Source organism: Heterodontus francisci, chromosome 42 (assembly GCF_036365525.1).
Source record: "Heterodontus francisci isolate sHetFra1 chromosome 42, sHetFra1.hap1, whole genome shotgun sequence".
In the NCBI taxonomy this organism is placed as follows: domain Eukaryota; kingdom Metazoa; phylum Chordata; class Chondrichthyes; order Heterodontiformes; family Heterodontidae; genus Heterodontus; species Heterodontus francisci.
Genome location: NC_090412.1, coordinates 10,276,769 through 10,301,072, shown reverse-complemented (window position 1 = coordinate 10,301,072; position 24,304 = coordinate 10,276,769). Strand labels below are relative to the sequence as shown.

Below are 24,304 nucleotides of genomic sequence, written 5' to 3'. Positions count from 1 at the left end.
TAAATTACATAGTAGGGTGCCGCACCTAAATCACCAGGGATGTGGAAAATCCCAGCTTCAGTCTGAGCTCTGTGCTGTGTTAGCTAGTGTTAACCAGAGCGGTGCTTGGGGGGGAGCTACATGTTAGTCCATTTGCTCTCAGGGCTGAGAAGCAGGATAATATAAGGAAGCATTCTCCATCATCATTATCCAACAACCTCTCTGTCAAGTGGCCACTGGGCAAGGGCAGGGGATTGAGTCGTTGAGTATCCAGCTGATGGCCTTCAGGTTCACACCTAGAAAGCAGCGACTTGGGGGAGGGACTAAATGGCCAGCGGTACCCGCAGAAAAATTCCACAAAATGAAGCAGTGGAATATTGGATGAAAACAGAAAGAACTCCCCAGGCCTGTATTCATGCTTCCCCTTAAATGCATCTTTGCCATTTGCCTCAATTACTCCCTGCAGCAGCCAATTCCACATTCTTGCCACTCTCTGGGTAAAGAAATGTCTCCTGGAGGCTGAGCCATGAGGGAAGCATTGGGATAGTTGACCGAGCGTTTGGCGAAAAGCATGGAGTTTGAGAAGATGTTTAAAGATGGAGAGAGGTGGAGCGGTTCAGGGAGGGAAACCCAGAGACGGGAGCTGAGGCGCTGTCCACTGATTTGGGGCAAAATGAAGGAAGGGGTGCAAACAAGGTCAGAAAAGGGACTGGAAGGATTTGGGAGGGAATGTAAAGTTGGAGAAGAATGCTGAGATGGGGGGAGATGAGGCTCTGAGGTATTTGAAGGCAAGGGTTCTGATTGTCCTTTGAGGCTCTGCCGGGCTCCCACCATAAGTCAGGCAAAACCCATCGGAAAAACGGCACGAGCCCAATCATGCCAGGATTCCATTGACTCCAGGTCAGTTTGGTAAGAGGCGGTACTTGTTCCCAGTCCTTACATAACCAACAACACTAAGGGGATGCAGCGGGTATTCCATAAGCTGGGATTTTCCACTTTTTCTGGCAATGTAAACTAACTGGTACAATTTTAAAAGCAATGAAAGAACAGGGAGGCTGGGGGTGAATGTGTGCAAGACTTTGAAGGTGGCAGGACAAGTTGAGAAGGCTGTTCAAAAAGCATGAGGGATTCTTGGCATTATTAATCGAGGAACAGAGTACAAAAGCAAAGACGTTATGCTAAACCTTTATAAAGCAATATTTAGGTTTCAGTTGGAATAGAGTGTTCCATTCTGGGCACCACAATTTAGGAAGGATGTGAAGGCCTTCGAAAGGGCTCAGAAGACATTTGTTAGAAAGAATCTCGGGAATTATTTGTTAACTGGAAGGATTGGAGAAGCTGGGGTTGTTCTGCTTAGACCAGAGACGGTTAAGAGGAGATTTGATCGAAGTGGTCAAAATCATGAATATTTTTGATAGAACAAATAAGGAGAAACTGTTTCCAGTGGCAGAAGGGTCGGTAATCAGAGGACACCGATTTAAGGTGATTGGCAAAAGAACCCAGCGGTGACATGAGGAAATGTTTTTTTACTCAGCGAGTTGTTGTGATCTGGAGCGTGCCGCATGAGAGGCTGATGGAAGCAGTTTCAATAGTAACTTTCAAAAGGGAAATTGGATTGATACTTAAAAGTGAAATAATTTGCAGGGTTCTGGGGAAAGAGCAGGAGAGTGAGACTAATTGGCTAGCTCGCCCAAAGAAGGTCAAATGGCCTCCTGTGTTCTATCATCCTATAATAAGGAAGAACTCATGTTAGTGAAAGACTGTCATGCCAAGCAAAGTGATGCCAGCCTCCAGTTGGGTTCAAGTGCACCAACTGTAGTTGGGGGCGGTGAGAGTGGTGAAGAGGCAACAGGGGAAACAAGGTGCGAAAACAACCTGAACCCCAATGAACGGGCAATGCTCCTGCATTTTCTTTTAGTCAAGCGTGGTCTACGTGTGCTGTCCTTGATATAGTTATTCTCCCAGATTGGTTAGATCTGATGGTTTACAGGGTGTTTTAAGTGATTTGATTTAGAATGCAACTTTACAAGGTTCAAGGTTTGACTTTTACACTGGTGTTCAACAAAATTCACTGGGAACCATTCTGAGGGCATTGTTGTCAGGTTTTGCAAACTGAATTTGTACCAAGGCTATAGAACTTTAGCAATGTACTTTGATCCAAACTCAACATGGTTGGGTTTTGACAAAGTGTGAGGGAGCTATTGCTCTTGGCTCTACCAAAATTATACTTTGCTGGCAAAATTCCAAATGCAGAAATTCTGCTGTTTCAGTTTTTAATTGCATCCAGGTGAAAATGAGGGGGAGTTGGTGTTTTTTCCATGTGAAAATTTACAAATCATATTTTGGGATTCTCCAAAAGGACAGATGATCAATGGCTTAATCAAAGAGGTAGGTTTTAAGGAGCGTCTTTAAGAAGGAGAGAGAGGCGGAGAGATTTAGGGAGGAAATTCACCGTTCCAAAACCCTGCTCAGCACAGACAAGGGATTGAAGTTTGGTCCTTCCTAGTCTCTGTGGCTCAGTGCCACACAGTACACTTGGCAACTGAGCCAATGCAGGAACACATCCCCAAGAATGTGTTATTTTTCTTGGCTCTTGGTTCAACAGCTCTGGTTATGCACCAAGACACCTTTACGAGACTTGCGTCCCATTTAATAAAGGCCAAATATTTTCACAGCAACAACTGGAATGTGCATGTTCATATGCTATGAGATGATCTCCCATGGCATTGCTCATGGGGAGCTAGTAGGAGAGGGTCAAGGAGAACTTGGAGAGAGGTGTGGAAGTAGGGAAGATGGTGAGATATGTACTCTGAGATGGTATAGTAAACAGTGAAGTGTCTTTTAATTGTTTCTTGATAAATTTGAATCATAAAAATTGCGTTAATCAGGATTTTTTGCATCATGTGCTCACACAGTGGAAGAAAGGATTTTCACTTTGGAGTTCTTCTAATTTTTTATTTTTGTTTGTCAGTCCCTCCCTCCAATTCCTTAATTCACACATCGAGCAGGGTGACCTTCAAAGAGTTAAATTCGGTGTTGTAGGATATAGGTACTTCAAACACTGGAATACTCTACCCCCATCTGTGTGCTTGGTTCTGGTTACCTGAGTTACCTCAATCACAGCTGCACCTTCTTTAACTTCACTCATTGAGAATAATTTCAACTGCAGGTCAATGAAGTTAAACCCAAGAGCTGAATCTTCAGTAATGGCTGCCTCTATATATTTTGTGTGAGTGTGTGTGTGTGGAGGTTGCTTCTGCGAAGGAAGTGGTGGTTACCACAGGATGTAATGTCAGGAAAGGCTGCCACAACTGAACTGTAGCTTGCAAATTGTCTCCTTTTTTTTATATTTTCTCACAGAGAAGCAATTAGCAGTGACGGTGTGCAGAAAAAAAAACACACATACACACAAACACTGGGGCTGTTTTTTTCTAATAATATTCTGTGTTGTAGAGGTTTTAGAGGACTGTGCAGTTGACAAGGGCTGCTTAACCCCTCCTCCCACCCCCACAATCCAGACAACAAAAAAACTGCTTCCAACTCTGCACATCAGAAAGCCACCAGCATTGCCTAAATGCAGAGCCTTCTCTCTATACCCTAATTAGCATGACTAGTTTGATGGATTTAGACAACAGCACTCTGAAGGGGGAAGCACAGCGTTAGACTTCACCCCCCCCCACCACCTCCCCCCCCCGCCCAAATAGCCAGGCTTTTCCTGCTTTTTCTGATGCCTCAGTAATTTGCTGCGCTCACTTGTGGCCGTGTGCTGTCGAATTAATTGATCAGCTTTTGTGACTTTGGCTGCAGTCCAAGAGAGTGTCTGTCTGTTCTGTGAAGTGCACCACCCCTGCAAGAGTTTGAAATGTAAGCTGCCTGAATTTTTTTTTTCCTCTCCCCTTCTGGCAAAGTGCTGTGGCTGCTTGTGTGATGTGTGCATGGGGAAAGAGAAATGGATCACTAGAGAACGAGAAGACCATCAATAACAGCATTACACCAGTGAGACTAACAGATAAGTGACTGCTTTATTTTGGAAGGAGGGGAGAGGGGCTCTCTTCATTCACCCTCATTAGTACCTGACTACTATCCTTGATCTCATTTGAACCAGCCTAGAGAATTCCTTCTCTAAGTGCAGCAAGATTTATGCTAGGCTGTGTGTGTTGATGTGCTGCAATAAATGTGAAGTTTATTTGACTCTAGCTGAAAGGGTCTTGATAGACTTCATTCTTCCTCCATTGTCTCAGGAGTGTTGTAGCCTGAGTACAAATAGCCTGTTGGCAAGTACAGCCTGGCTCCATTAGTGGGCTCCATCTGTGATTGGTTTTGCCTGAAAACCAGGAGGCTGGGGATGAATAATTGATGTGTATTGTGCAGTAGCTGGACATGCAGAGAACAGGATGCCCTGAGAGGGCTGGGAAATAGCTGCTGGCTGGCTGTTACTGAGATTAAGGCAGCCCCTGGCTGCCTTTGTTCTGCAGTACTTGATTCCTGGCTAGAAGTGGGCACAGACATATGTGGCCTTTTAGTGCATTGGAGGAAAAAAAAGGGAAGGGCCGAGGCGGGCAGGAGTGCGGCCACCTTTTGGTTTGGTAAGTTGGTTTTGTGTTGGCTGTGAGGGGAGGAGGGGCGACCGAGTTATCAAGTCTTTACTTTGATATAAAAAAAGGATTCTGGGTAAAATTGTGTGCTAGTTATGTTGTCAATTGGAACAGGCAGCAGGGAGAATAAAAATCTGACTTTATCTGAAAAGTGGGACACATTTGCATACAGTGGCTGTTCATTGTGCTGCCTGAAGGCAAAGATTTGGGGAAGAGGAAGGAGGATGAAAGGAGCCATGCTAATTCATAAGGCACTTTTATATGAGCTAGAGGGTACCACCAGAGGGGTGTTCAACCGGCCACTTGCCACACTCTCCTGTTTATTTTACCTGGGTGCGTAATTCCATTGCTAAAAGCAAAAGGAAGCTGCTTCCAGCCCTTTCACTTCAAGAAAGGCACCTGATAAGGCCCAGGAAAATGTCTGCCCTGCTGGCAAGACAACCAAAGGCAGTTTTTGATCTTTCCGGGTGCCGGGAAGAACCATGTGCTTGCACTTTTCTAGTGTAATCGCTCCTCTGGACACTTGGATATTGGGCAATTTGGGAGGTGGGATCTTGAGCATTACACAAACTGCAAGTGGGAGTTACTCTCACAGCGAGTCCTTATGGATGGGTTGATATGCATGAGTAATGAGTGGTGCAAGGAACACAGTAAATGCTGGAAATGCACAGCAGGTCAGTCAGCATCTGAAAAGACAGATGAACGTTTTGTAGAGCTTTTGTCAGAAGTTACTTGTGGAGGTTGATTAGTTGCAGTTCCTAGCAGGGCTTGAGAAGCCTTTTGATGTGCAGGTTAGTTGCTGGTTTTATTTCGGGCCCACACAAGCCCATGGAGGGGAAGTGGTGGTGCGTGGGAGGCTCTGCTTGATCGATTATTGTTTCTGCTTAACCTCTGAAGATGTGCAGTGTCCAACGTTTGAGTTTAGACCCTTGGTTACGATGTACGTTGAAAGTTACTAACTCCAATGTTGCCAACTTTGGGGCTTTTGAATTGAGTAGAGATGCTGCAGTGTTTATTTGTAGAACAAGCTTGATGTTTGTCATCCAGTACTGTTCATCTCTGCTTTATATTCCTTATTTTACATTTCAAAAGGGTGTCTTAAGTTCTTCCCTGTGAGCTTTGCACCTTCATATTGATCTTGGGCCATTGGCTTCCATGATGTAGGTCTTAAGCAGGTGGCTACCACCTCAACATAAACTTCCTAGAATTCTTAAGATGGTTCTTTTTTTTACTGGATTCTGTCTTTTTTTTAAAAACAATGACTTTTCATAAAGTACCGTGGCACTGACGAGGCTTCCATTTATCACCGATCCCTAGATGTCCTGAGAAAGGTGGTGAATGTCAAATCTGAACTGACCTTTGGGATTGTACAACTGAGTGACTCACTGATTAAGAATCAAGCCCATAGTGTGGACTAGAGCCATATGAAGGCCAGACTGGGTAAGCAGTGTACTCTGCAAAGAGGGTCAGTAACCAGAGGACACAGATCTAAGGTAATTGGCAAAAGCACCAGAGGGGAGATGAGAATTTTTGCTTATGCAGTGAGTTGTTATGATCTGAAATGCTCTGCCTGAAAGGGCAGTGGAAACAGATTCAGTTGTCACATTCAAAAGGGTATTGGATAAATACTTGAAAAGGGAAAAATTTCCAAGGCCACAGGAAAAGAGCAGGGGAATGGGGGTCATTGGACAGCTCTTTCAAAGAGCCAGTACAGGCATGATGGGCCGAATGCCCATTTTCTGTGCTGTATGATTCTGTGAGTAACAGGATCCCTTACCTGGAGAGCATTAGTGAAGTACTTGGGCTTTTACAGCAATCTGGCAGCTCCTATGGTTATTTTTTCTTACCGTCAGCCCACAAGTGACCAGCTTTATTGAATTCATTTTGACAAGTTGGCATGTTGGGAATTAAACCTGCAACCTTTGGCTTGTTAGCCCAGCACCATAATGACTAACATAGCTATATTTCCTGGTAGCAGTAAATGCCCTGGCACTTAAGTGGCAGCACTCCATTTTGGAGGTGCATTGTCAGGCATGCCACTATTCTCTTAGTGCCATGATATGACTGCCCTGGCATACTCCCTGGCCAAAATGTCACTGTTAATCTCTGCATAACAAATGACTGGGGACCCACTTTTCAACCAGCTGACAGGATGACTGGCTACATGGAACAGAGTTAAATGAAGGGGTGTTGCGCAAGGAAGGTCCCACTCCTCTCTGGGATATAATACACCCTCTATCAAAAGAGTACTACAATTGACTTCAGCGCCTCTGGATTAAAAAAAAAAGCCTTGCATTTATGTGGCACCTTTCACAACCTCAGCATATCCCAAAGCATGTTGCAGTTAATAAAGTACTTTTGAAATGTAGTCCCTGTTGTAACAGAGGAAACATGGCAGCCAGTTTGCGCACAGCAAGCTCCCACAAGCAGCAATGAGGTAATGACCAGATAATCGACAGGTAAATATTGGATAAGATACCTGGGGAGAACTCCCCTGCTCTTTGAAATAGTTCCTTGGCTCCCGGTCAAGCAACATCTTGATTTAAAAATTCTCGTCCTTGTTTCAAATCCCTCCATGGCCTCGCCCCTCCCTATCTCTGTAAACTCCTCCAGCCCCACAACCCTCTGAGAGATCTGAATTCCTCTAATTCTGTCCTCTCGTGCATCCCTGGCTTTAATCACTCCACCATTGGTGGCCACGCCTTCAGTTGCCAAGGCCGCAAGCTCTGGAATACCTTCCCTACACCACTCCACCTCGCTTTCCTCCTTTAAGAGACTCCTTAAAACCTACCTCTTTAACCAAGCTTTTGGTCATCCGACCTAATATCTCTTTCTGTGGCTCGGTGTCATATTTTGTTTTCTAATGCTCCTTTGAAGAGCCTTGGGACATTATATTACTTTAAAGGCGCTATATAAATATAAGTTGTTATGGAACCTTGAGAGGGCAGATGGTGCTTGGGTTACACGTCTCTTCTAAAAGATCACCTGATAGGGCTGCAATGAAGTGTCAGCCTAGAGTTTTGTGCTCAAGCCTCTGGAGTGGGGTTTGAACCCAAAACCTTCTGACTAAGGAGGGAGTACTACCCACTTAGCACAGAGGAAATAAAATCAGCCAGGGTTTGGGTTCCTGATTGATCCAGCTGCTAAAAGTTCATGTGTGTTGGCGTGGGATAAGGATTGGTTTGGGTGAGGGTAGGCTGGCTTTGATTGTGATGTCCCTCCCAGTCAGATAACTGGCCAACGTAAAACGCATGTCTCACTTGGACGAGGTGATGCTCATGAAGCCTTACCCAGTAACAGAGAGAGCTTTCAGAAGAAGTGGGGAGAAAATTGGGTGTATTGCTTCCTATTCTGTTGTCCTAAAGTTGGGTGCTGCTTGCGCTGAGCACCTCTGGAGATCTAAATGCTGATGTTTCCTTGGAAACGCTGACACAAGGGGCGGCACAGTGGCGCAGTGGTTAGCACCGCAGCCTCACAGCTCCAGCGACCTGGGTTCAATTCTGGGTACTGCCTGTGTGGAGTTTGCAAGTTCTCCCTGTGTCTGCGTGGGTTTTCTCCGGGTGCTCCGGTTTCCTTCCACAGCCAAAAGACTTGCAGGTTGGTCGGTAAATTGGCCGTTATAAATTGCCCCTAGTATAGGTAGCTGGCAGGAAAATATAGGGACAGGTGGGGATGTGGTAGGGATATGGGATTAGTGTAGGATTAGTATGAATGGGTGGTTGATGGTCGGCACAGACTCGGTGGGCCGAAGGGCCTGTTTCAGTGCTGTATCTCTAAACGACTGCCTGCATTTACTTTTATGAAACCAGCTCCCTTAACCTGGTTTTTTTGTGTCTGCGATGAATTTTTCGAGCGTTTACGTTGTGCTGTGCAGGCCCCATGTGTTTCATTGATAAGCAAGGGGGTGAAAGGTTAGTGGGGGGTGAAAGGTTAGTGGGGGGTAGGCGGGAATGTGGAATCGATGTTACAATCTGATCGGCCCGGAGCAGGCTCGAGGTGCCGAGTGGCCTACTCCTACTCCTAATTCATATGTCAATTGGTTGTGCTGCTATGATATAACAGCACTTCAAGTGTTGGTGTGCACCAGAAACTTCCAGGTTCAGGCTTGACATTGTTTCACCCATTGCCTCCCCCACATCCATGCTTGCTGACCTACATTGGCTTCCAAGTCCAGCAAGGCCTGATTTTTAAAATTCTCACCCTTGTTTTCAAAGCCCTCCTTGGCTCTGCAATTTCCCATCTCTGCAACCTCCTCCAAGATCTCTGTTCTGCTGCAGTTCTGGCCTCTTGTGCATCCATGATTTTAATCACTTCACCACTGGCAGCCTTGCCTTCTACTGCCTAGGCCAGAACTCTGGGATTCCCTCCCTAAATATCTCCGCCTCTCTACCTTTCTGTTGGTTCCTAATATATCCTTTAGTAGCTTGATATCAAATTTTATTTGATAACACTCCTGTGAAGCACTGTGGCATTATGCTTTGCTATGTTAAAGGCACTATATAAATGCAAGTTGTTGTCTTTGGCTGTACCTTTTTGGTCACAATGTGTAAAAAGTGGGAAGGAGAGAGGGACGAAGCAGGAAGTCAGCACACTGGCATCATTTTGATGGGAAGTGTGTACAATAGTGCTACCCTAAGTGATGTCAAAACCACAACTAGTAGGGATTTACACCAAATGATTTGAGTGGAATTGCATCAATTTTCAGCCAGTGCAAGTTTTTTCTTCCAGGATCACATTGGTTTTTTCACTTGATTTAGTTGGGCCATTACCAAAGCTTCTAAGAAAAGAAAGACTTGGATTCCTGTAGTTCCTTTCACAACCACAGGACATCCCAAAGTGCTTTACAGCCAATGAAGTACTTTTGAAGTATAGTTATTGTTGTAATGTAGGAAACATGGGCAGTTAATTTACACACCGCAAGCTCCCACAAGCAGCAATGTGATAATAACCAATCTGTTTTTTAATGATGGGCGAGAGATAAATATTGGCCAGGACACCAGGGATAGCTCCTCTGCTCTTCTTCAAAATAGTACCATGGATCTTTAACATTCACCTGAGAGGGCAGATGGGGCCTTGGTTTAACGTCTCATCTGAAAGATGGCACTTTCAACAATGCAGCACTCCCTCATGTCCTGGAGTGGGGTGGTGAGCCCACAACATTTTGACTCCGAGATGAGAGTGCTACCAACAGAGCCACGGCTGATTTCACTCAATTCTTCCCCCTCCTCCATACATCACTGTCTTTGAACCTTGCACGTGTGTTAATTGCCACCTCTCAGATAGTAAGGCAGTTATTTCATTAAAGGAATGGTACTGTACCCGCCAACTGAAAGTCTCCACTTGTTAGAGTCCAGGAGTCATATTTCCATCATTCATCAACCAAGGTGGCGAAATTCAGGAACTGGAAGAGGAATAAGTCACTTGGTCTAAACGTGTAAAGCAGGAGGGGTTACTTGGGTCCAATTTGGGGCAGGATGTGGGTGGGTGAGGGAAGTTACTGATCATTTGGAGCTGAGATGGAGAGTAAGGTGGATGCCGGATTTTGGGAGTTTTCCTTTGTTATAAAAGGGATTGCAGACCCTATTGTGGCTCCATTGTGAGTTTAAAGAGAAACTGGCTGCCAGAGTTGGAAGGAATGAAGGTTAGAATTTTCTTCTCAAGCTGAATGTAGACAACATTCTGAATTGTTTGCAATCTGAAAACAATCCATGAGTACAATGGTTTCCATTTTACCAGTTAATCCTTTCTCGGTTATCTCTCCTCCGTTATCTCTGCTGAATTCTGCCTCTCTGAAAACTGGGTCAGGCCTGTAGAACATGTGAAATGTTTTGAAGACTTTTGGATTAAAGCAGATCTCTTGAAAATGAACAGCAATCTTTGTCATAAAACAAAGTAGAATTTTGTTTTGGTAATGGGTCGGGGTAAATAGTCATTCTGAAACATGGCTTACAGGCTTTATTACAGCAACAAGAAAATTGTACTGCAACCATTCGTGGTACATTGAATGTTAATTGGAAATCTTCTTACTGAGTTCATAATCTGGATTGTAGAGTGATGAGATTCAGAGTAGATGAACAGCGCCAAATGATTTGCAGCATTGTTGCATCTAAAATGAACTGTTTATCAGGACTTGAGCACGTTGTCTAACCTGACCCAAGTGCTGTGGTGAGGAAATACTGCATTCTCAGATATGCTGTCCTTCAAATGAGAGATTAAACCAAGATCTGGTCTGTCTGTGTCTGGGTGGACATGAGATCCCATGGACCTAATCAATGAGGAGCAGAACCCTTGGCACCAACCCTCCTTGAGGCAGCACTAGCTTAACAGAGTCACTGGTCATTGATTGCTCACTACGCTGATTGGGATCGTGCTTTTGCAAAGTGGCTGCATTTGGCATCATAAAATTATTCATTTTATGTGAAATGGTTTGAAACTTTGGGAGATCTAGTAATATTCAATACAAATCATATATTTCTTTTGTCTACTGTGAAGACTGCATTTACTTAACAAGGTTTGTACTGCAATCTATCCTATAACCTTTGATTTTGGCTATTGAGTTCATAAAAAATGCAACCGTGGTCTTGAGACTGGGAGTAACTTATCTCCAACATTTGCCTCCAGGCTACAGAGATTTCTCTGCAATATCTTGATATCACTGCACTGCCATTTTGTTTTCTGCTTGTACAATTGGATTTAAATGGTTTAAGGTTTAAAGCTGTGTCAATACAACAAACTCTGGGCTTCTCTTCAGACTCCATTACGAAAGTAATGTGCTTGTCTGCTTGGCCTATTGAAGTGGAGCTTCAAGTAGTTTGGATGACAGCAATAAAATAAAATGTATTTTGGAAAAAAAAGGGGGCGGGGGGAATTGTGGCTGCAGATAACTTTTAATCTCTGGGACCTTTGTTTGAATTCAGTTCAGACTAATGGGATCTGCTCTGGTGAGATCTCTCTGTCTGTTGCTTGTCTGCATTCTCTGTGAAATGAGTTTGAGCTCTCAGCCAAGAAATTCGTGAGGCCCATAGTAAAAATTTGCCCCTAATTTGGCACTAATTTCAGTCGAAGCAGGAGTGAGAAGTATCAGACAGGGGACGTGTCCAAGATACAGATCCTGAGGCAAACTTGGCCGGCAAACTCCTTTTATTCAATGAACTCACAGCTACCCTGATTTGAATCTAGTCTCCTTCTCCAAAAGGTGGGTAAGAGGTGCTCTTCTGGGGTTGGGGCTGGCTGAAGTATGTTACTGGGAAAGAGTAAAGGAAACCGTACTTTGCATAAATTTTGCAGATCCCCCTTTATCAGCACAAGAGAAATGTAGACCCAGATAGCGCAGTTTTTTTTTGGTAACTCTACAAATCTAGTCGCACTGAGCAGCTGTTCTTATTTCACAGTCTAGGTCCCATGTTGGTCCAATTCTAACTGACTTTGGGTTGAAGTCCATGGGATACAGATGCTCTATATCCTCACCCAGTCATAATAAAAGCAGAGAATATGGGAAACATTCAGGGTACTGACTTGTTCTGATTTGAGTTTGGGGCACATTCTCAGTATGGAATGTGTTGTAATAAGGACTTATACCTTGTGTGGACTGTACAAGCTGGTACTGAGTACAAAGAAGGAAAATGCTCGACTTCCTTTTCTGCTTCCTCATGCTATCAGCTTTCCCTTGAGAACTGCAAGATCAATGTTGACAAACAAGTATTTTTTAAACTAGCACAGATAAAAATAGAATTCTTGCCACTAAGTGGTTTATGGTTATCGCCTTTCAGTAAGTAAAGTTTTCTACATTTCAACAGTGACTACGCTTCAAAAATACTTCATTGGCCATGAAGCACTTTCAAATGTCCTGAGACTGTGAAAGGCACTATATAAATGCTAGTTCTTTCTTTCAAGCAAAAACAAATAGGAAGGTTATCGAGTGCTTATAGAAGTTCAGGAGGTGACTGAGGAGTTTTTTTTTTATTGTTCAAGAGTATCAAAAAAGGTCTGCAGCATGCCTTTAATATTCTAGATCTGTGTGTGAAGAAACTGGTTTTAACTTACACTACATTAAACTAAGCAATACTGCCTGCCCTTGGAAAGAGGAAGTCTTGTATGCTTCTGCTAAATATTGGCACCGTGCATTGACCCCAGTGTAGTGGTGACCTAGCCACAAAAACTCGGTCAACAAGTTAGCAGAATTATCACTTGATTTGGAGCTGCATTGAAATAGTAAAGTGTTGTGCAAATCGGTGGAGATGGCTTTTATTAGATCTCCCGGCCAGACAGTGGTTTCCAACTCTCATGAGTCATCTGATGCTTGTTTATGGCCAGGGAAAGGTCTCCCGTTAATTAAGTGGTTGTAATATAGAGAACACACAACACTCAACAGAAGAGACAGTAGGATTAAAAACTCCCAACGGCCCAACATGGGGCCCTTTTGATCTGGTGGCAGTGGTCGAGTCTGGGATAGTTTGTGTTATGTATTCATAATGCATACATTTGAGGATATTGTGAAAAATGTACTGAACACAGTAATGCTGCCCCTTTGTAATTAAGTTAGCCGTTGTTCCTTTTTAATGCGGCAGTGTCATGAGATGCAAGACTGGACATTCACCTCCGGGTGTGAATCCATCCCAGGGTGATAGCTTGGGTGCCTTGAGTCCCTTTCTGAGAGAAACTGATCGAGGATTGTGGCGTGTACAAGTGAGGGAGGAGCAACTTGTGTGTGACGTAGTGGGGATGTGAGATTGTCTGTGCAAATGTCATTGAGCCCACAGCAAAGTCATTGATGCCTTTAAGGGGAAGTTAGGTAAGTACATGCCAGAGGAAGGAATCACAGGAGTGTGTTGATAGTGTGAGATAACATAGGGTGGAAGAAGGTTCCTGTGGACTGGTAGAGCTGAGTGGCCTGTTGCTGTGCTGTAAATTGTATGTAATTCTCTGTCTTGTCATGCTCAGTAGCAATGCGCATATGAATTTCATCCAAATCTTCATTGCATGTGGTTCCTCTTTGCACTTGGAATGATTCATTGGGGCTGCCCCCATCTCACTCTTTTCAAATTGCCTCAAGCTTTGGTGTGTGGTGCTGAAAGCATCAAAGTATAGCAAGAAACCAGCAAACGAAATGGCGCCTGGTCACACGAACTACCTTGAAGAGCGACTCTTTGTAATTTCACTCATCCACAGGCAGGACTCCTCCCATGAGTAAAGATTTTTACACTGGTGAGGGCAACTCTGGGTGCAAGCTAAAATGGCACTTTTCTAACATTGGCTTTTTGTTGTCCTGAGCTGTTTAATTTTGGTCATGATTGGATGAAAGAAACCCTACCCCTGGATTTAATCCACAGGGTAATCACTTGGTATGTGGCTTCAGGTAATTTTAGTAATTGTTTTTCCTCTAGCTGAAGCAGTTGTTCCAGATGATGTTTTGTAGCCCTCCTGGGTTCAGAACAAAAGATAGAAATAGGGAGGGAGCCCCTGGATTTAGTGAAACCTTTCCCCTTGGTGTTCATTTTACTTACTGACCAATTTATTTGTCAACTTTAGTTATTGTTTTGGACCCTTCATTCATTCATCACTACACCAGAATGTGGAGCTCTCTTCGTTGCTGTATGGCAGGTCGTTTGGTTGGAAAATGTTTGAATTTGTTAGCACTTTTTATATAGGTGATGCAGTGTTTATATGGATTTAATGATTCCACGAAATGTGCCAACAATGAACCAAAGGAAAGGCAGAGAGGGGGCAGGCTCTTCTCATTTGGTAGGTTCTTAAAAGGAAACATGGTAAAGGGTGAGCATTTTCAGATTTCATTTCGATGAGTGCTCTTGGGGGTGTGTGTGTGGGGGGGGGGAGGGAGGCTGAACCTGTTGTGTACTTCATGCTGTTGAGCGGGCTGGCTGGGACAGACTGTATGTGAAAACGATCATGCTCAAGCAGAAATAAGAGTGGGCAGGCACTCAAAACTTGCGGCTTCCTAGGAGACCATGCATGAAGCCAGGGTGGGGGCAGGGAGTGAAACAAAAGAGGAATCAGTTCAGAAACAGCAAGCAGCAGAAGTGTAGAGCAACTAACAAAAGGATGTTTCAAGTTGAGTGTAGTTGCTAGGAAGGGACAGTGACTGTAATTGTGTTATCGAAATGCATGAAATATAAATGGTGTTAAAAGGGAGAAAGGCAGTTCTATTCAAGTTTGCCTTCTCTCCAATTTTTATTCTTTCATGTGTGTAATTGGGAAACATGTTAAATATTATTTTAGTAGAACATTGTGGCATCCTGTTGCTTACAGATTGAGGCTGCTTTAATAATGCACCAATGCTGCTAGCATTGGATCTCATGCATCCTGTCGCAACCTGAAAAGTACACTTTTAGAGGACATATCGAAACCAGCACATTGATTGTCAGGTTTAGCAGGTGACTGTCCAAGGTAGTGGCACTGGTGTTATTAAATGTGAGCATATTTCACAAACCCTTGACTGACTGTAGGAAGAATGATACTTTATTGAAACACCATCAATAAGGGGTACTGTATAAAGATTGTATGTATAGTCTGTCTTGTGAATGTACTGATTATATATACGTTGCTGGATCTCCTGTGGCACTGCTCATGGCAAGTTAGAGGATATGATGGAAGTTTGAGATTGATGTGATGAGTGATAGTGAATTAAAGTGGACACTACAAAGTGTTTCACTTTGAGAAAGGTTTGGCAGATTTTTTTGTCTACCGACCCATTTCAATTGTGACGCAAACAATATATACAGAAGGCTTTCAATATATTGTAGATAAATACAATCCTAGATCTCATCCTGTCGATGTTGATATTCGATTCGGCACTCTTCCTACATTACTCATGGGGTCAGCCAAAATACATTTGCACTTTCTTGTTTGTCTTGCTGCAGTAAATGTAACTCCAGGAGTGTTCAGTGTTTGAACTTGGGCCCTTCACAAGGAGAACGATTGAAATGCATGATACCAATGGAAGACATTTCATCAGGCAACTGCTGCTACTGTGTTTTAAAGGGAAATGGTAGCATTTAAAAGTTGCATAAAAACTCGGAGAAAGGCATCACTAAAAAAATTCGCTTTCACCACCCTATGTGGTAGCGAGTTCCACATTCTGATCGCTCTCTTGAGTGGAGTTCATTTCTGGGCATTGCAACTCAAAAGGCTGTGCTAGTCTTGGCGGGGGTACAGCGAAGATTCACCAGCCTGATACTCGGACTAACGGTTAAATTATGAGGACTGGTTGAACAGACTAGGCTGGTACTCGCTTGAGTATCGAGATTAAGGGGTGATCTAATATGAGTGTTTTAAGCTGATTAAAGGACTTGATAGGGTAGATCGAGTGCCCACTCCTGATGGCTGTCTGGAAACTTGTGGTTGACGTTGCACTCGTTGGCATCGGAAGATTGTGGACATCACATTAGCATTCAGTTATGATGGCATTTGCAATCTAATAGCTTGCTGCTGTGTTGGCTGGGATTGTGCCCCCCCCACCCCCCCCCCCCCCCCCCCCCACCGCCACCTCCGACGAGACAGGGTGTCTGTCTGCCCCTCCTGACACCACCTAGTTTGTTGGGTTGGGATTCACATCGAAGGCAGGAAGCCCTCCATTGACTGATGCCCAAATCCCCCATTGGTGCTGCACCTTTCCTGGTGGTGAGCCTGGCTGCGTGGCAGTAAATGAAGCTGATGCATTCGGCAGGTGGGGGAGGAGTGGCCGGCGGCAGTCCCACTAGCTCTCCCAGCAGGGCCAGAGAAGTCCTGGTTGAGGGCACCAAGGTGGCACTTAGCTCCACTGCCTGAACTTTTCCGTCAGGAAGAATGACCACTTGAGTGAGTTGCCAGAAGGTGCTTGTGGAATTTGACCACAGCATGAATCCCTCTCTGAGGAGAAGCAGAAAGAAATGCGAATGAAGTTGGGAACAGCTTTGCAATTTTTTGTTTAGAAATTTACAGCACAGAAGGAGGCCATTCGGTCCATTGTACCTGTGCCAGCTCTTTGAAAGAGCCATCTCTTTTCCTGTGGTCCCGCAATCTATACAATTTGTAACCTATTGTCCTGAGTTTCCCATCAGGCTGGTATAAACAGCTTGGGGTAGGCTTCAGAAGGTGTGCCCTGCATTGTCTCCCTGCATCGGAACTGATGTGGGCGAGTCCTCGGCATAAATCCCTAAGGGAGTACATTCCGTTTTATGTTGTCCTGACCCACAGTGAGTGTGATCATGCAGGGCTGCCAGTTCAAATGGAGAATTGGATTAACCCTGTCTTTTTTCCTTAACATTGTGCACTTACTTTAGGTTCAAACAACATGTCCAGATCAGAGCAACCCAGGCTTCCAATACTATTATGGCGTGTTAAAACATTAAGTTCCTTATCGGATTCATGGGAATAGGGGTAGACCATTCAGTATCTCGAGCTTGTTCCGTCATTCAATTAGACGATTTTTGATCTGTACCTTCACTCCATCTACCCACCTTGGAATTTTCTATTGACCTGGCCTCTATAGCTAGGGGGAGAGAGTTCCAGCTTTCCTACTATTATAGGACAGGAATAGTTATGTCAGCACAGATTAAGATGGGGATGAATTGGGATTCAGTTTTGTGCTTGTTTCGCTCTACCCCATGTCTGCTGAATTGTTCACTTGCAATGTATGGAATTAGAAAAGACCTCACCTTAATGGGACTTGAAAGAGGAGTTCTCCCTGGTGTCCTGCCCAACATTTATCCCTCGACAAACACCTCTAAAACAGATGATCTGATCATGCTTATATTGGTAGTGTATTGTAACAGCTGAGCATTTTGTTACACTGCCCTCTCTGTTGCCCTTTCTGTTCGGGAGGTATAAATAATGATGCTTCAATAATGGTTGCTTGTTGTGAGTCCATGTGTTAGTCTTACTCAGTGAAATACACAACAATATTGGTCATAGAGTCATAGAGTTATACAGCACAGAAACAGGCCCTTTGGCCCATCGTGTTTGTGCTGGCCATCAAGCACCTAGCTATTCTAATCCCATTTTCCAGTACTTGGCCCTTAGCCTGGTATGCTATGGTGTTTCAATTGGTGTTTGCGGGAGCTTGCTGTGTGCAAATTGGCTGCTGCTTTTCCTAAATCACAACAGTGAGTACACTTCAAAAGTACTTCATTGACTGTAAAGCACCTTGGAACATCCTGAGGTCATGAAAGGCACGATAGAAATGCAAGCCCCTCTTCATAAATCTCTCAAAGTTGAATTTTGAACCTGACTTGGCAGGGGATACTTTCTAAGGGCTGGAAGATGTGTTTGAACTTGATCTGCAGCTGTTGACTCAAGGTTTACGAGTCCAATGTTGTTCCTGTGTTGCCCATGTTTCCCAGTAGGTCATCTTGTCCATCTAGAACTCTTTACTAATCCTATACTGACTCAGTCTGATCTTGGGAATGAAGAGAGCTCCACTGCAGGTCTCCCACCTGGGTTTCTCGCGTGCTGTGTGAGCACAGTGCCATTTGCAAATGGCTGCCGTGAGGCAGGAAACAAACACAGTTCACAAAGGTAGAAATGTCACTGGGTGCAAAATAATTTGCGGCCCCCAAAGCACCTGGCAATGATTCATTTTGAACCCAGTCTCCTTCCTTCCTGCCTGATCTGCCTCTCTAAATATGTCTGCATTTCACTCTGAGTCAGCTGAGAACCATCAGGAAACAGGTCTCTCCTCGAAACTGATTTGTTCCTTAAAGTGAGAGCAGACTAGTTTAACATTACAGAGGAAGTGGGAAAGGCAACCCAATGATCAAACGGATAAGAAGGCGAGAGATTCTCATCGAGGGATTGGGTGTGGGTGAGAATTCGGCATCGGAGGATAGGGTATCCGGATGGGCGAGGGGGATTTGTAGGAGAAATAATCTTTGACAATTAATTTGGAGTCTGGGATGGATGGTGGACATTGAGGAAAAAGAGATAAAAGAAACTAAACAGGAAATGACCAAGAAGGAGAAGAAGCTCAAGTGAAAAAGAACAGCAAAGGCCTGGAACAAGAGAGGTAATGTGATTCACTGAGACCTGATGAAGCACCAGCTCCATTTTTAAAAGTGTATGTGAATGGTGCTGTGAAGGAATTAGTTGGTAAACTTACTGTCCAGTGTAGATCGATACCCCAGTGTAAGTCAGAGGTCTCCAGAGCAGAGAGGAAGAGAAATGAAGATCTTTTATGTAATAGAAAAGGGAATAAGTATGGAAACCATCGAATTGTCCTGATGCTACTTTTCTGGTGGATTCACGCTTGTGCACAAACAGGGACGAGATACACATTTCCTGTTTTGTACATGAGATGGGTGCACCAGCATACTTGTCTCTGCCCCTTTTTACTGTTGTCCCGTATTAAACAGTGAGAAATCAGAACGCAGTTTTTTTTTTTCCGTGTTCTGCGTAGGAGAATGTATAACCTCTTTGTTTGGATGTGACCTCACAACCTCGGCCACTGAAAATGTAACTCACCACTTCTCTGGTGTTGACAACTGTTTCTGTTGATACTGGCTATTGCTTAGTCAGGTTATTCAGTTGAGCGCAACGTGGAAGCAAGTTTCCAGTCCTGGGAGAATGGGATGGGGGCAACAATTGCTTGAGTGGCATCTCTGCTGGGATGTGAAGCCATTGAATTTTGATAGCACAAGGTATTGTTCTCCAGGCTGAAGGATGAGCAGGAGTGAGCACTTATTCAGGGTTACAGTTGATCACTCTGCAGTACTCTGGTCAGACCACACCTTGGTACTGTCGAGTTCTGGTTGCTGAGAAACAAAGGGTGAAATTGAGGTGTTGGAGGCAGTGTAGTGAAGAGGCAGGAAGCTAATCCTTGGCTCTAAGTTACAAGAAAGGATTGGTGAGACCTGTGCTTTTTAGCCTGGAAGGGACGCTTCTGAGAGATGATCTTACAGAGGTGTATAAGGTAGTAAATTATATTTTAAAGGTTAATTTGGGACACTAATTTAAATTAAACTTTGGAAATAAAACAAGGGAACACGGGTACAGACTAGTAAAAGGTAACTTGAGAAATTATATCTAGGAACATGGGATCAGGACGAGGCCATTTATCCCCTCAAGCATGTTCTGCATTTCAATGAGATCATGGCTGATCTGTGACCGAACTCCATAGACCAGCCTTTGCCCCATATTCCTTAATACCTTTGATTAACAAAAATCTTTATCAACCTCCGTTTTAAAATTAACAATTGATTCAGCATCAATTGCCATTTGCGAAAGAGAGTTCCAAACCACCCTTTGCATGAAGAAGCATTTCCTAGTTTTGCTCCTGAAAGGTCTAGCTCTAATGTTTAGACTATGCCCCTTAGTCCTAGACTCCCAACCAGTGGGAATAGTTTCTCTCTGTCTACCCTATTTGTTCCTCTTAGTAGCTTGGAAACTTTGATCAAATCACACTTTAACCTTCTAAATTCCAGGAAATATAGCCCTTGTAATTTAACCCTTGGAGACCAGGTATCATCTGGTAAACCTATGCTGCACTTCCTGCATGGCTAATATATCCTTCCTAAGGTCTGGTGCCCAGAACTACACCCAGAATGCCAGGTGTGGTGTAACACAGGGAAGAATTAACACTTGGAATGGAAATGGTGTTTGAGGTGAAAACTCTGGAATCATTTACAAAACAATTAGATGCAGCAATGGCTGGGTTGTTGTGGGTTTGGGTAAAATGACCACTCACATCAATGAGGATTCCATAAAACAAATAAAAAGAACTTGCATTTATACTGTGCTGGTAGGTTCTGTCTCAATTCATTCCATCTTCGCTGCCTCCGGAGAATCCTTGGCATCAGGTGGCAGGACCGTATCTCCACCGCAGAACTCCTCGAGGCGGCCAACATCCCCAGTATATACACCCTAATGAGCCAGTGGCACTTGAGATGGCTTGGCCATGTGAGCCGCATGGAAGATGGCAGAATCCCCATTGTACAGTGAGCTCGTCACTGGTATCAGACCCACCGGCTGTCTATGTCTCTGCTTTAAAGACGTCTGCAAACGCGACATGAAGTCCTGTGACATTGATCACAAGTCGTGGGAGTCAGTTGCCAGCGTTTGCCAGAGCTGGCGGGCAGCCATAAAGGCGGGGCTAAAGTGTGGCAAGTCGAAGAGACTTAGCAGTTGGTAGGAAAAAAGACAGAAGCGCAAGGGGAGAGCCAACTGTGTAACAGCCCCGACAAACAATTTTATCTGCAGCACCTGTGGAAGAGTCTGTTACTCTAGAATTGGCCTTTATAGCCACTCCAGGCGCTGCTTCACAAACCACTGACCACCTCCAGGCCCTTACCCATTGTCTCTCGAGACAAGGAGGCCAAAGAAGGGGTAGGTTACAAATGGAGGACATGTCTCTGTTGTGAATTGTCCTTCCAGTATATTACCTCGGTCTCAGTATTTAAAGTGATGATAACTTGCAGTTGTCCCACATCTTTCACATGGAAATAAAGCCCCCAAGACATTTCACTGAGACATGGTGAAATACTAGGCTAAGCTAAAGAGGAGAAGAGGAGGGGTGACCTAAGCATTAGTCAAGGAGCTGGGGTTAAAGGAGAGCCTTAAAGGAAAGGACAGAGATGGAGAGATGCGAAAGGTTGAGAAGGAATTCCAGAGACTGTATGCAAATTTTCCAGAGTTTTGACATTTTATGACACTATTGTGTGCAGTTTTGATTTCCTTATCTGAGGAAGGATGTTCTTGCCATGGAGGGAGTGCAAAGACGATTTACTAGGCTGATTCCTGGGATGGCAGGATTGACGTATGAGGAAAGGTTGGGTCGACTAGGCCTATAATCATTACAGTTTAGAAGAATGAGAGGGGATCTCATAGAACCCTATAAAATTCTAACAGGACTAGACAGGCTAGATGCAGGGAGGATGTTCCGATAGCTGGGGAATCCAGAACCAGGGGTCACAGTCTCAGGATACGGGGTATGCCATTTCGAACCGAGATGAGAAATTTCTTCACTCAGAGGGTGGTGAACCTGTGGAATTCTCTACCGCAGAAGGCAGTGGAGGCCATGTCATTAAATATATTCAAGAAGGAGATAGATATATTTCTTAATGCCAAAGGGATCAAGGGATATGGGGAGAAAGCTGGAACACGGTACTGAATTAGACGATCCACCATGATCTGTTTTGAATGGCGGAGCAGGTCCAAAGGGCCGAATGGCCTACTCCTGCTCCTATTTTCTGTGTTTCTATGTTTATTTTGCAATGCTTTATTTTCTGGATACTAATGTAACTCACTAAATTATATAAATACTTAATGTAAGATGTGCAGAATTCAAAATGCCTCAAATGACAATTGGTCTCATTGTTGAAGTCCTGTAGTTGGCCTTAAAATAGACTAATAGTAATATTATTGAGAGGCCGAGATAATACACTGGAGTACAGTACGCAATCATAGTGTGCCCTTGATTTGTAGTCTTTTGGTGTAGTGGTGCTTCAATCAACTGGAACCCTGAAGAGGAACCAGATTTCTGAAGAACAGTGCTGCTAAAATGGTATCTCGCTGTCTTGTATCTTTTTAAGAGAAGAAATTACAAGTTCTCCTTTCACATCAAAATGGATGATTTAAATCGTATAATTGTGATTTGCAGAATGGTGATTTCTGCAAAATTGCTCAGCAATCTTTTATGGTGATATTACTTTTATGCTTGAACATTGGGCTCTAAGATTCGGTCGAAAGGGGGAATTACCCCTGTGTATTGCTAATCCACTTTCACATTCCGAGTCACGAGTCAATCTACACTCTTAATACCCAGAGGAAAATGTATGGGATCGTTTTGCCTCGTTCCCTTGAGTCTAAGCAGAGGCCAGTATTGTAGCGTCATCTTTTTTTCTTAAAGAGCCAGTGTTGTCAAGACGATGTAGCAGGAGACCCACTGGTCTGCAGTTAGCTGTGCTGATCAATCATCTCAGGGCTGAAGATAAACTGGATCATTTTCATTACAATGCTATCAGTTGTTCTGCCAGCCTCATTTTATTTGTTACAGAAGTTTCCGCAAAGAAGGTAGCCATTCAGCTCATCATATCTGTGCTGGTGCTAGCTTTACATGGGAACTACCTACTCTAATCCCATTCTTCAACCCATTTAGTACTTTTCTTCATTGCTGTGGCTTCAGTAGTTTTGGTAAATTTATTCCATCTTCTGCTAACCCTTTGCATGACCAGATTTCTTTTAATCTCTCTCTCCATGCTTCGAGTATTAAGCATAAATTTATGCTTCCCTTATCGATTGACTGTCTAATGGAAATAACTTTGAACTATTTACCCTCTCTGCCTGCCCTGTTAAGAATTTTGAGCACTTCTGTTTGATTCTCCCATTCACCTTGCCTGCTCCAGTGACTACTACTCAATGCCCTTTCACCCTGTTAGCCCCTAGTGTCTTGGTGCTAAATCTTTTCCATGTGGATTTTTTGTTAATTAGTTCAAGGGATGTGGGCATCCCTGGCAAGGATGCTATTTGTTGCCCATCTCCAGTTGCCCTTGAGAAGGTGGTGGTGAGTCTCATTTTTGAACCGCTGCGGTCCATGTGGTGTAGGTGCACCCACAGTGCTGTTAGGGAGGAGGCTCCAGGATTCTGACCTAGCAACGATGAAGGAATGGCAAAATATTCCCAAGTCAGGATGGTCTGTGACTTGGAGGGGAGCTTGCAGGCGGTGGCGTTCCCGTGCGCCTGCTGCCCTTGTTCTTTTGGGCAGTAGAGATTGCGGATTTGGAAGTTGTTGTCGAAGGAGCCTTGGTGAGTTGCTGCAGTGCATTTTGTAGGTAGTACACAGTGCAGCTCCTATAGTCTGTCCATGATGAGGATCCCAAAACTGCACAGAGCACCCCCCCAGCATTTTCCATACATTTTCTTGATTCATTAGTAAAGATTGCCTGTCTTTATGGTTTGACAGAGGTGTGAATTCACGCCGGCCATGCTGTACATAGCAAAAGGTTAAAATTGGCACCTCCCAATGCACAGTACAAGTCACATGTATGGCATATGTGAAGTCAATTTAGTCTAAATGAAACCTCCAGTGGGTATGATATTCAGTTTTCCCAACTTTATTTAAGAAGCAACACAGAGTAAATTCTCCTTCCCTACCTGCTTTCCCATGTTTTTTAATCACTTGCAAGGGACCTGCTTGTGGAAAATCGTCTCCGCCGTTATCGATACCTCTCCTTTGCCGATCCAATTGCAAGCAGTATTGGGCAGGATGAGAGAAAGGACCCCTCCCCTCTCGTATCAAATTAGTTTAGTTTAGTTTAGTTTAGAGATACAGCACTGAAACAGGCCCTTCGGCCCACCGAGTCTGTGCCAACCATCAACCACCCATTTATACTATTCCTACACTAATCCCATATTCCTACCACATCCCCACCTGTCCCTATATTTCCCTACCACCTACCTAAACTGGGGGCAATTTATAATGGCCAATTTACCTACCAACCTGCAAGTCTTTTGGCTTGTGGGAGGAAACCGGAGCACCCGGAGGAAACCCACGCAGACACAGGGAGAACTTGCAAACTCCACACAGGCAGTACCCAGAATTGAACCTGGATCACTGGAGCTGTGAGGCTGTGGTGCTAACCACTGCGCCACTGTGCCACTTACCCTCCCAACATGAACTGGTCTATTGGTTAAATTAGGGACTCAAACTCTGGCATCGTTCCTGGGCTGGCCCTTCTCCTGACCCATCCATAAGACTCCCTTTTGATAGCATGTACAAATACTGAATACAGATGTGCGTAGAA

The 24,304-nt window shown here is 44.2% G+C and overlaps 1 protein-coding gene across 19 annotated transcripts in view; it reads left to right on the top strand.

The window, feature by feature from the left end:
- zmiz1a (zinc finger, MIZ-type containing 1a) overlaps positions 1-24,304 on the top strand; it is a 388,755-nt gene that overhangs the window by 291,028 nt on the left and 73,423 nt on the right. The window contains exon 1 of one of the 19 annotated variants that reach the window (XM_068020558.1): positions 3,541-3,843. The exons of 14 other annotated variants lie outside the window; for them this stretch is intronic. Coding sequence is in view for 1 of the 5 variants with exons in the window: in XM_068020554.1 (XP_067876655.1) it covers positions 13,757-13,778 (22 nt within the window). In the remaining 4 variants the exon portion in view is untranslated. Of the gene's footprint in view, positions 1-3,540; positions 3,844-13,316; positions 13,366-13,428; positions 13,485-13,680; positions 13,779-18,291; positions 18,574-24,304 lie in introns of those variants that run through there. 4 more of the 19 variants (XM_068020559.1, XM_068020560.1, XM_068020554.1 and 1 more) reach the window with 4 other exon arrangements.